The sequence below is a fragment of the Schistocerca gregaria genome, chromosome X, assembly GCF_023897955.1.
Source record: "Schistocerca gregaria isolate iqSchGreg1 chromosome X, iqSchGreg1.2, whole genome shotgun sequence".
NCBI lineage: Eukaryota > Metazoa > Arthropoda > Insecta > Orthoptera > Acrididae > Schistocerca > Schistocerca gregaria.
This window is the reverse complement of record NC_064931.1, coordinates 173786577-173799812: the sequence shown is the minus strand read 5'-3', so window position 1 is coordinate 173799812 and position 13236 is coordinate 173786577. Positions and strand designations below refer to the sequence as shown.

The window sequence follows — 13236 nt, the reverse complement described above, 5'->3', positions numbered from 1 at the left end:
CTTTCACTTAACGACCCAGAGTAGCAGCGTTTGCTTCGAGTGTTCAGTGCTAACAGTCAAGCAACATTGCGTGAAATAACCGTCGAAATCAATGTGTTACATACGACAAACGTATCCGTTAGGACAGTGAGGCGATATTTGACGTTAATGGGCTATGGCAGCAGACGACTGACGCGAGTGCCTTTGCTAAAAGCACGACATCGCCAGCTAGTGACTATATCGCTTGGGGCCCAGAAGACTGGAAAAAAGTGACCTAGTTACATGATTCAAGTTTGGTTCTGACTCCACGAAGTCCTGGATCCAGGTTGGCGACAAGGCACTGTGCAAGCTGGAGGTGGCTCCATAATGGTGTAGGCTGTGTTTACATGGGATGATCTGGGCCCTCTGGTCCGTCTGAACCGATCATTAGCTGTAAATGGTTATGGTTGATTACTTGGATACCATTTACAGCCCAAACAACGATGGAATTTTTTTGGATGACAGTGCACCGTGTCACCGGGCCGCAATTGTTTGCGATTGGTTTCAAGAACATTCTGGACAATTCGAGAGGATCATTTGTCCACCCAGATCACCAGACGTGAATCCCATCGAACGTGTATGGCGATAATCGACAGGTCAGTTCGTACACAAAGTCCTGCACCGGCAACACTTTCGCACTTATGGACGGCAGCATGGCTCAGTATTTCTGCAGGGGACTTCCAACGGCTTGCTCGGAATACAATTACTGCTCGCCAACCATCGCTAGGAAAGCCGCCTAACGATTGTGGAAGCTTCCGGTCTATAACTCGCCTCTCACTCATACGTCAAGTGTTACATACCCTCTTTCAGATCTTTCTCATTCTCCAACGCACAAGTTTCCTTTCAGGAAAAAGCACCACTTCGCTTATATTAAACTGGAAATGTGTTATAATTCTTCAGGCTTTCCGATCGATCTGTTGGCATCTTTGAGGTGTCTGGTATTGTACCGGATCTCAGCGTCGTTCTTGCACGATATTCGTTATCTTCATCACGTGCTAGGTGAGACTCCTCCTTAAGGGTTTTTCTTTCCTCCCTGAGGGGGAGGAGCGGGCTGTTTAAAGGCATGCTGGGTACCCTTCTCAGCCGTGGGGATTTACAAGGTTATATATTTTGTTTATCGGTTCAGTATTTGTTGCAAGGTTATGGGGACGAGGGGACTTAAATCTTCCAACTGGAAATTTAATTTGAAGAGTTAATAGGAAGAGTTCCGGTATTCACCTTAGAACTAAGGAGAACCTCCAAAATCCGCCCAAAACTGCTGGTTTTGCAAACTTACTCGTCTTCTAATGTGATGAGAAGGAAGGTCAGTGGTAGTGTTAGTTGTGTGTACCGCTTGTTGTTGTTCTTCTGTTTGCTGGAGTACAGCCAGTTTTGTTTGTAACTGTCACGCTGCGCCACCTCTGATCCCGTGATGTACATTATTTCACTGTTCATCATGTTGCCGTGTACGTTGAAGAAATCGATGCTTTCTACTTCTTGGTTAGATTTGATGCTGTCGTCTCTGTTGGTCTTCTTTGTCTGTGAGGGGCGGTTGACCACCACTTTCTTCTTCCTTGCCATCTCAGGGCGCTCCGTGCGATCGTCCTGCTGAAGTGTTTCTCGACCTCTGATGGTGTAGTGATCGGAATTCTTTGTGAATGTGCACGTTTTTGTCTGCGCCGCTCGCTACCAAACCTGTGGCTGTCGATGGTAAGCTTCCCGTAGCAGGAGGCAGACGGCCTCCATATCGGGGTGGAGCGCCATCCTGTAACGCGACTCCGCTTCCTCTAGGGTAGCGTCGATGTTGGCACGCTGGTCGTTCTCTGATGCTCGTTGTTGCACCAGCTGCAACTTCGAAAGCGACTTGCTTCTGCGCCGCACGTGCGCTGACTGCTTTCACTCTGAAGCGCGTTGCCCCGCTTCCCCCTCCAAAACTCTCACTGGTGGTGGGGGCACCGGCTGCGCGGGAGGGGAGGCTGCTGCTGGCATGCCTCTGCTCGCCTCCGAGCGTAAATCCGCGTTTCTGCCGCGTCTTCTTTCTCTTCGGCGAAGTTTCTTCCTCGTTTAAACGGCTACCGCCAATCTTTCCTGCTCCGAATTCTGTATCATCTTATCGGTGCTGCTGCAGCGTGAAAATACCTTGCAGCCGTGCCAGTTTGCGACATGCGATCCGCCACAGCGAGCATATGTCGGTCGGTCATTCTTATTCAGTATTCCCACTACACATGACACATTTTTCGTGGCAGCAGCAATACATTGAGGTGACGAAAGTCATGGGATACCTCACAATATCGTCTTGAACCTCCTTTAGCCTGGTTTCGTGCAGAAACTTGACGTGCAGTAGACTCAATAAGTCGTTGGAAGTCCCATGCAGAAATACTGAGCCAAGTTGTCACTGCATCTGTCCATAATTGTGAAAGTGTTGCCGGTGCATGATTTTGTGCACGAACTGACATCTCGATTATGTCTCAAGAATGTTCGATGTTCAGGATGGCAAGTCATTCGCTCGAATTGTCCAGAATGTTTTTCAAACCACTCGCGAACAGTTATGGCCCAGTGACATGGCCATATTGTCATCGGTAGAAATTCCATACATGAATGCCTACAAATGATGTCCAAGTAGCTGAAGATTAACATTTCCAGTCAATGATCGTTTCAGTTGGACCAGAAGACCCAGTACATTCCCTGCAAACACAGACCATATGATAATGGAGTCACCACCAGCTTGTGCACTGCCTTGATGACAACTTGGGTCCAACACTTCGTGCGGTGAGCACAACATTGCAACCCTACTACCATCTCTTACCAGCTTAAACTGGGACTCATCTGACTAGGTCACGGTTTTCCATTCGTCTAGGATCCAACAGATATGATCACAAAAAAAGGTTCAAATGGCTCTGAGCACTATGCGACTTAACTTCTGAGGTCATCAGTCCCATAGAACTTAAACTTACTTAAACCTAACTAACCTAAGGACATTACACACATCCATGCCCGAGGCAGGATTCGAACCTGCGACCGTAGCGGTCGCGCGGTTCCAGACTGAAGCGCCTAGAAGCGCTAGGCCACTCCGGCCGGCTATGGTCACAAGCCCAGGATAGGCTCTCTAGGCAGTGTCGTGTCCATGGTGAGTGGTAACGCCTCAAATGTGGTACTCTCACTCACGACATTGTGGTGGGTCTCGGAATATTGAATTGCTTAACGATTTCCGAAATGGAATGTCTCATGCCTCTAGTTCCAACATTTCGCGTTAAAAGTCTCTTAATTCTCGGCGTGCGGCCATAATCACGTCGGAAACCTTTTCACATGAATCACCTGATTACAAATGACAGCTCCACTAATGCACTGCCCTATCAGACCTTGTGTACGTGATACTACTGCCATCTCTATTCCATATTTTGCCGCGTGGTCTTCTTCTTGGCACCTGAAGCACGCCGCTGTTGTGGCCGAGCGGTTCTAGGCGCTTCAATCTGGAACCGCGCGACCGCTACTGTCGCACGTTCGAATCGTGCCTCGGGCATGGATGTGTATGATGTCCTTAGGTTAGTTAGGTTTAAGTAGTTCTAAGTTCTAGGGGACTGATGATCTCAGATGTTAAGTCCCATAGCGCTGAGAGCCGTTTGAACCATTTTGAACCTGAAGCACTGGGGCTTCGAGTCGAGTTCCGCGGAGAGAGGCTTGGTGATCTCGAAGACTTGGTTAGCTTCCTTACTCTACCTCTGGCTCTCAGCTGTGTCCACGGCCAAGAAAAACAGCGGTGGTTTCTTCTTGTTCGTCTTATTATGCAGCCTAATAGCCTCATCCCCGAAACTTTGCGGACTTTGCGGTAGCCCTCTGAGGAGTGTCTCAGTCATAGTTGCTATCTTCTTCTGCTGCTGCTGTTACTTTGTGGTGCAGAGACGGTGTACCTGTCGAGGACATGCTCGAGTGCCTTGTTGGGTCGTTGTTTACACACGTAGCGCTGATCTCGCTCGTGGCAGTTTCCTCAAAGAAGTCCAACCAGTCTTCACCCTGGTATTCGATCTAGAAAAGTGGAGATGGTGTTCTTGGGTCGTGGTTGTTCTTCCCTGTGCCATTAGAATCACTTGGCGCCTGTAGAGGTTCCACGTCTTCGAAGAGGTTGTGGCGGAAAGCGTCACACTCGTCGGCTCCGCAATCCTCAGCTGTGGTCCCCAGTTCGTATTCCGAGTTTCGTCTTTCTGGCCCGATCGTCGATCGACTCGTCAGCCGGTTTATCGGATGATTCTGTGGGAATCGTCCCCGACGGGCACACCACCGACTTGGGTGCCTTTCTGGGGCGTTTGCTCTCACTCACGGTGCGCGCAAACCGACACGACAATTTTCTTATTTGCTGTGAAAACAGGAACCACGACAGTTTTACCGGATGTGCGCGAAATACAAGTCCGTCCACTCAGCCTTCTCTCAGCAGTAACGGAGAGCTCAGCAGCAGTGCATGTTCGATGGAACATTGCACCATACTTCTGAACAACACTTGCATTGCAATATGATATTTATCTACTGACACCGGGCAAGCGACTTTCAAGTGAAATGTCTCCCCTGTAGGAGTACAAGTTGTAGACATATGGTTGACGACATGAAAATTGTGCAACTTTGGGTCTGTCCGTGGGATGGGCTCGGATAGCCTAATCGTAAGGTGACCATACGTGATAAACGGGAAAACCGGGTTCGATTCCTGTCCGACACAAAGTTTCATTGTCGTCATTACATTATAGAGCTGATGGTAGTCGACATTCGCAAATGCGAATACATGATCTTCCTCAACTAATCATTTCCAACGTCAATGTATAGTCATTTAGTGAAACCATAGTAAATCTATATCTGTATTTCTGGATGTGCTTCAAAACCTGATCGTGATTCCAGAATGAGATTCTCACTCTGCAGCGGAGTGTGCGCTGATATGAAACTTCCTGGCAGATTAAAACTGTGTGCCCGTCCGAGTCTCGAACTCGGGACCTTTGCCTTTCGGGGGCAAGTGCTCTAGCAGCTGAGCTACCGAAGCACGACTTACGGACGGTACTCACAGCTTTACTTCTGCCAGTATCTCGTCTCCTACCTTCCAAACTTTACAGAAGCTCTTCTGCGAACCTTGCAGAACTAGCACTCCTGAAAGAAAGGATACTGCGGAGACACGGCTTAGCCACAGCCTGGGGGATGTTTCCAGAATGAGATTCTCACTCTGCAGCGGAGTGTGCACTGATATGAAACTTCCTGGCAGATTAAAACTGTGTGCCCGACCGATATCTTCAGAATCTCATTCTGGAAACATCCCCCAGGCTGTGGCTAAGCAATGTCTTCACAGTATCCTTTCTTTCAGGAGTGCTAGTTCTGCAAGGTTCGCAGAAGAGCTTCTGTAAAGTTTGGAAGGTAGGAGACGAGATACTGGCAGAAGTAAAGCTGCGAGTACCGGGCGTGAGTCGTGCTTCGGTAGCTCAGATGGTAGAGGACTTGCCCGCGAAAGGCAAAGGTCCCGAGTTCGAGTCTCGGTCGGGCACACACTTTTAATGTGCCAGGAAGTTTCTTATCGTGATTACCTGTCCAATGTTGCAACCCTTTGTGCATACGAACTTAATTCGAAGGTAACTGGAGATTATGATAACTGAAAAATCTTGCCCGCGTCATTCACAGTTACAAACACCATGGCGAAGTTGGAAACATGTGTCAAAGAATTATGTTTACAAAGTTAAAATAATAATGCTTCATTATTTTATGTACTAAAATATTATAAAATTGGGACAAGTTTGATTCCGGGTCCGTCACAGCCTTAATGTGTCACATACAGTCATCTTACAAAATCATAACTCTTTCAATGTGGTGTGTGTATCTATGAAACACTATGGTTTTCGGCACTTTGTCAAAGGATGAAAGATATATCGCTAATTACTTTTCTTTTATTACTTCATTTCCTCCAATTTCTCATTTTGGAAAGTAAATTTAAAATTTAGGTTATTACATTACATATATTCATTTGTAAGTACCAAATTAATGAATGGACACGTGAAGAACACATGGAAACCAAACAATGATATCAAAAAATGCATGAAGCAGAAAAACAGGCACATTCGGCATACTATGGATCAGAGCATTTACTTTGAGATTTGCTGCACAAGTATAATGCTGCAACTGTAAATAGTTTGTGTTTAGTTGACTAAACTGAGTTCAAAAATAAGTCCCAGTTCTCTTCTATTCTGTAACTAAATACCATACTTAACTTTTTTATATTAAATCTGAGTGAGTAAGACTGTGTGCCTATATATGTGGTTGCATGCGTACACATGGAGATGCATGCACCTATATCTGTACTGCAGGGTAAGTACCATTGCATTTAAACACCATTTGACTAACTTACACTAGTTTGCAGCATTTGACTACCTATGAAATGTGGAATATTCCAGTTAGCATATTACCTTGCAGCGTGTAAAAACTACACGACTTTCCAGATCTTGAAGAGACAATAGGGGCCGACCTTCACCATCAGGCTCCATCAATCCTGTACCTGTGGCCATGTCCCGGTAAGCCAGCTGCCAAACATTCAAAAGAATTTCTATCACTTCTGCTTCTAAAATAAGGTGTAGTAGTAATTCAGCAACACAGAGGAAATACAAGTAATTAAAACATGTGAAATGCTATGTAACTTCTGTAATAATAGTATTAACTTGTATCAGAAATCATGAAAAAATTGAAGAGCATATTTACAAAATGATGTATCTAAGAGAAAAGAAAATTTACTGCAAACGAATTTTAATTAACGTGTTTAACATTGAACCATGGAGCAGCCTGGTACATGGCTCTGTTTCTATGCTCTAAATGTGGAAATAACAGAATGAAATGTCATAGTTCTTAGGACGTGTTTTAGAAGATATATTTTCGGTTTTCGAGTTAGATAACTCCACCCTGAAACAAAGCAACAGGATTTGTCTGTTTATTGTTATTAAAACGTGTACAATGTTTGTCAGTTTAACTTAAAAAACGAACATGTCGAACACTGTTGAATTTGCTGGGTTTAAGAAAAAGGTTTTAGGCTGAAAGTGGCGAAAATAAATGGTAAAGTTGAACAAAGATTCAACGATTATTTCCTTTGTAATTACGATCACTTGGACTGAAAATATACCTTATCATATAACAACTTGGCATAATGTCTATCAGTCAACCCCTAATTTACTTTAAAACTGTTCACATTACCCACTTTGCCAAAGGTCGTAAACATGCTGCAAAACGTAGCACCACATACTTTTACATTACTCCTACTGCATATTCGCACAGGATCTGCCACTGAAAACTGCTGCCACTGACTATCTTTCATTTTTTTTCTTGCAGTTTTCAGTATAGTGATAGAGTAATTGATAAAAATAGTATGTTGGCGTTTTCATTTATGAATATAATCCAATGAATGAAAGTTTGGCAACGTTCTAGCTGCAATTTTACCAGTTGGCGACATCCATCAATGAGTTTGGAAACCAGCATGTGCTGACGATCATCAGGCGCTAATCTCTGCATTTTGTCTTTACAGTTCCGCAGTTTTCATGAATTAAGTAGCCTCAGTCTGGTATACTGAGCTGATATTTTCTGTATGTCGTGTTTGGACGTGATAATATTACATAAAAGTGATAAAATTCCCAGGAAACTCTACACGTCACTACTGGTTTGATGATCACTGGTCTCGTATGTAACCAACAATGAAGTGTCAAAGTACCACAACACACCGAGAATAGTGTTCCTGTTGTCCGGCATAGAAATGTAACTATTTGGATATAAAGAAGGATGATTCCTACTATAAGGCCATAGTCATATCCTTTTCCAATCGTTGTCATTCTAGACCTGTAAGTCTGTGTATGTGAATTACTTTATTGTTTTTGTTCTTAAATTTTAATACCAAGACATATCGAATATCCTATGTGTAAATAAAAGTAAAACAGCTACTGCTACTATTGGATAGATCACTTTCGAAATGACACTTATTCTCCAGCACGGTTTTAAACAAAAAATGCTATTTCAAAATAAAATAGCAAGTAAAATGAAAAAATAGCGAAGTTTTTGTAAAAAAAAAGTGTAACATTGGTCTGAGACGGAGATACATGAGTTCGAAAACAAGCTCTTCAATTTTTGTGCTCTACTCTGTATTCTAAATTCAATGTAAAACTGCAGTGTGGCTATTCTGTGGTATCTTCTACAAATCATCACATTTCACCCCATAATGTTCAAGCTCTTACTACTGAATTGCGGACACTGCTAGAATAGAAGATTTTAAGTGTTATTATTGAGCAGTAATTTTTTTAATTAAATAAATCACTATAAAATTGTTTATGAACTCAAAGAGTGTTCAGCAAAAGATTGAAATTTGAGTCTTGAAGCTCTTTGCTAATGTTAAGAACAGTTCAGGAACAACAATTAAATTAATAAGCCTCTTCATTTATTTAGTCATGAGCTTCATATCAATCCAAAAACGTATATTATTAAGATAACACAATCCCAATTATATTATTAGTATCCCACACAAGAAATCAGAGGCAAAATAAATTTACCTATACATTGGAAATAAAATTTCACTAAAATATATCAGCTATTGCTTTTTTCCTAATAGTGTGCATGATTTAGCTAATTTTATAACTCTTTCATCATATTCATACAAAATTCAGTGTGATGACTATACTAAGCTCAAATGCTGTAATGTAAATAAATGGAAATCAAAAACGAAATCTGAAAAAAACACGATAAGGTATACCATGCTTATTTTCATTTAAACTCAGATTAACTATTTGTTAAAAACAACTGTTTTTGACCACTACACAGAATCACTTTAATTTGAAAAAAGTGCTAGGTATGGCATCTTATCTGCAAATATATATTTGTATATATATACGGATTCCTGACTGAAAATGATGGGGTATAAGAGGTCCTATGAACGTGTGTCCGGAAATGCATTGTTGCCACGGCAGATGGCGCTGTCGAATGACAGTTCCACTGACCAAGTGCCGTGGGTTCCTCGTGAAATGTGGGCTGTGTAATTGACGCAGCGTGCTGTAAAAAGCAGAACAGTCCAGTAGTCACGTAGGCAACAATCCGCTTAAAAGAGCATTAAATGTTGTGTCATGTGGTTGGTATCTGTGAGGGTACTTGTTTCGATATAGCCGTGCTGACTCTCGACCGTTGCCATCTGCGTGGCCGTACGCAAACACCATCTCGGCTTGTTCGCGACATGAATACCGGACAATTCTGCTGCTTACAATACGCTGCGTCAATCACACAGCCTGCAAAACACGGCACGTGGTCAGAGGAACTTTCACTCATTAGCACCATCTACCGATGCATTTCTGGACACATGTCTATAGGACCTTTTTTCCTCCATTTCAATCTTTTATCTTCATTTCCAGTCTCGAATCCGCCCCTGCAGTTTGTCACTTTTGTTAATGTTCCCCCTATATATAGGCTGTCCTATTTGTCTTGCTCATACAAAACAACTTTTTTTCTGGTGCGTTAAATGAAAATTTCAATTTTTGTGCTCTACTCTGTATTCTAAATTCAATGTAAAACTGCAGTGTGGCTATTCTGTGGTATCTTCTACAAATCATCACATTTCACCCCATAATGTTCAAGCTCTTACTACTGAATTGCGGACACTGCTAGAATAGAAGATTTTAAGTGTTATTATTGAGCAGTAATTTTTTTAATTAAATAAATCACTATAAAATTGTTTATGAACTCAAAGAGTGTTCAGCAAAAGATTGAAATTTGAGTCTTGAAGCTCTTTGCTAATGTTAAGAACAGTTCAGGAACAACAATTAAATTAATAAGCCTCTTCATTTATTTAGTCATGAGCTTCATATCAATCCAAAAACGTATATTATTAAGATAACACAATCCCAATTATATTATTAGTATCCCACACAAGAAATCAGAGGCAAAATAAATTTACCTATACATTGGAAATAAAATTTCACTAAAATATATCAGCTATTGCTTTTTTCCTAATAGTGTGCATGATTTAGCTAATTTTATAACTCTTTCATCATATTCATACAAAATTCAGTGTGATGACTATACTAAGCTCAAATGCTGTAATGTAAATAAATGGAAATCAAAAACGAAATCTGAAAAAAACACGATAAGGTATACCATGCTTATTTTCATTTAAACTCAGATTAACTATTTGTTAAAAACAACTGTTTTTGACCACTACACAGAATCACTTTAATTTGAAAAAAGTGCTAGGTATGGCATCTTATCTGCAAATATATATTTGTATATATATACGGATTCCTGACTGAAAATGATGGGGTATAAGAGGTCCTATGAACGTGTGTCCGGAAATGCATTGTTGCCACGGCAGATGGCGCTGTCGAATGACAGTTCCACTGACCAAGTGCCGTGGGTTCCTCGTGAAATGTGGGCTGTGTAATTGACGCAGCGTGCTGTAAAAAGCAGAACAGTCCAGTAGTCACGTAGGCAACAATCCGCTTAAAAGAGCATTAAATGTTGTGTCATGTGGTTGGTATCTGTGAGGGTACTTGTTTTGATATAGCCGTGCTGACTCTCGACCGTTGCCATCTGCGTGGCCGTACGCAAACACCATCTCGGCTTGTTCGCGACATGAATACCGGACAATTCTGCTGCTTACAATACGCTGCGTCAATCACACAGCCTGCAAAACACGGCACGTGGTCAGAGGAACTTTCACTCATTAGCACCATCTACCGATGCATTTCTGGACACATGTCTATAGGACCTTTTTTCCTCCATTTCAATCTTTTATCTTCATTTCCAGTCTCGAATCCGCCCCTGCAGTTTGTCACTTTTGTTAATGTTCCCCCTATATATAGGCTGTCCTATTTGTCTTGCTCATACAAAACAACTTTTTTTCTGGTGCGTTAAATGAAAAATTGTTTGAAACAATGTTTTTTGACATTATTGGGTAGTTCTTGCCGAGGCTTTACGTTTTATGTAGCCCCACAGATATAGGAGATATGAGGCAGAGGTTAAATTTTTTAAGTGGAACCATGTAAATTTTATTCAAGAATGCACTCATCCTCTCCAAGAGCTATTCAAAAATGTATGACACTGTGCCATTTTATCCACGAAACAATCAGATATGGAAATGATAAATAAAACATAACTTCTCTAATTTAAACATCACTTCAGTGAATTGCATTAACTAAATCATTTAACTTCTTTCAGGAGCGTTTCAACATTTTACAAATTACCAATAAACATTGAATGCAACAGTACTGGCATTCTACAGTAACGAGATCTTGTTATTGTACAGTATCGTATAACAATACTTATGACAATGCAGATATAACATGGCCCTTTGTAATAACTTTTACTGTGATGCCACGACTGCATGAAAAATAGAGCGTTTACACCATGTTCAAAATGGTGACCATTGGCATTCATACACAAGGTCGCTCTGTCGTTGGACTTCCTACATCGCATACTACTTCTTCTGTGATGACTGTACAAGAATCAATAATGCGTTGCTGCATGTCCTCTGGTGTTGTTGGAACGTTTTGGTAGACAGCATCCTTGACTGCTCTCCTCAGACAATAATCCCGCGTTGCAAGGACCGAAGACAGGACAGGGTAATTAACTGGCCCACCACGTCCAATTCACCTATTAGGGTATTTACGGTCCAGAATTCGTCGTGCTCGTAAGGCGCTATCTGCAGGCCATCCATCATGCTGATATCACATGACCATCCTCTGATTCAGAGGTACTGCGTCCAAGAGAACAAGAAGGGCGTGTCTTAAAAATCGTACATATTGATGCCATTTTGGTTGCTATTTACAAAGAATGGGCCGATTATGGTATCTCCAATAATTCTGCACCAAACATTAACGTTCCATGGACGCTGATGTTCTAGCTGTCGTGGCCATCGTGGATTTTTGATGGATCAATAATGCATATTCCTCGTACTGACAATTCCTTGTTCGAGAATGACGCCTTGCCGGTAAAAACATCTGAGAAGAAATTACGATTAGTCAGAAATTGTTACCGAGCCCACTTGCAAAATTAAAACCCATTGTTGAAGTAATTTCCATGAAGTTCTTAGTGTAAATGAACATGCTAAGGCTGCAATTGATGTAGTCGCAGAATGTGACGTGCACTTTCTTTCGAGACACTAACTTCATGTTGAATTCGTTGTGTGCTGACTTCAGGATTCACGGCTACGGCACCGAGCACAGCGACCTCAGCAGCTTTGTCTTTTCATGTTATACGATGATTTCGAGGACTTGAATTAGACGAGAAATGAGACGACCAAACATCCATCGAGATGGCGTTGGCTTGTCAGGGAATCGTCTGCTGTACGGTAGTTGTGCCTGAACAGGATTTCGCCGCCCACAGCTGAGGGGGGGGGGGGGGGTGTTTGGGGGAAGAGACCAAACAGCGAGGTCACCGGTCTCCCGGCATTTGCCTGGAGCGATTTAGGGAAATCACGGAAAACCTAAATCAGGATGGCAGGACGCGGGATTGAACAGTCATCCTCCCGAATGCGAGTCCAGTGTGCTAACCACTGCACGCCCACAGCTAATCTGAGTGCAGGTATGACCAGTAGAGTACAAGATAGCCATAAAAACATAATAATTGCAATGTTCACTAACAATAATGAACATAAAAATTTACGTTACTGAATTAGTTCCTGTCAAAGTACTTCCTCAATAGAACAGTAGCTTTTCCGCCTTATCATCATGCGTGTACATCATACACCTTTGCATAACAAAAATTGTATTCACAATGTGTACTATCGCCATACAGTTACTAAGTTACTCTGATGCATGACTTCACTGGTATGCAGTGTACCGTACTCTAAAGGAGAAACAAATGAGGTGGGCGGGGGGGAGGGGGAGGAGGGGGAGGGTAGGAGTATTGTGTTTACATGAGTTGGAAATCATAAACAAAAACCACACCTCTGCTACATCTCTACACTGTGTACGTAATGTCTACAATCAGCGTAGTAATGGGTTCGGTTTATTCACATCCTGTGCACTCTTTATCGTTTGTACATGTACATTTTATTAACAAAAATGGTACAGTGTGATAAATTTTTGAATAGCTCTTGGAGAGGGTAAGTGTGTTCTTGAATAAAATGCGCACGGTTCCATTTAAATATTTAACCTCTAACCACATCTCTTACACCTTTGGGGATACATAAAGAACCACTACAGCAAGAACTAGTCAGTGATGTTATAAAACACTGGTTAAAACAATTTTTCATTTAACTCATCA

At 42.1% G+C, this 13236-nt stretch overlaps 1 protein-coding gene across 1 annotated transcript in view; it reads right to left on the bottom strand.

Moving 5' to 3' along the window:
* Positions 1-13236, bottom strand: part of LOC126298975 (uncharacterized) — a 974877-nt gene that overhangs the window by 347513 nt on the left and 614128 nt on the right. Inside the window, exon 12 of the mRNA XM_049990596.1 lies at positions 6423-6536. Within this exon, the coding sequence (XP_049846553.1) occupies positions 6423-6536 (114 nt within the window). The remainder of the gene's footprint in view (positions 1-6422; positions 6537-13236) is intronic.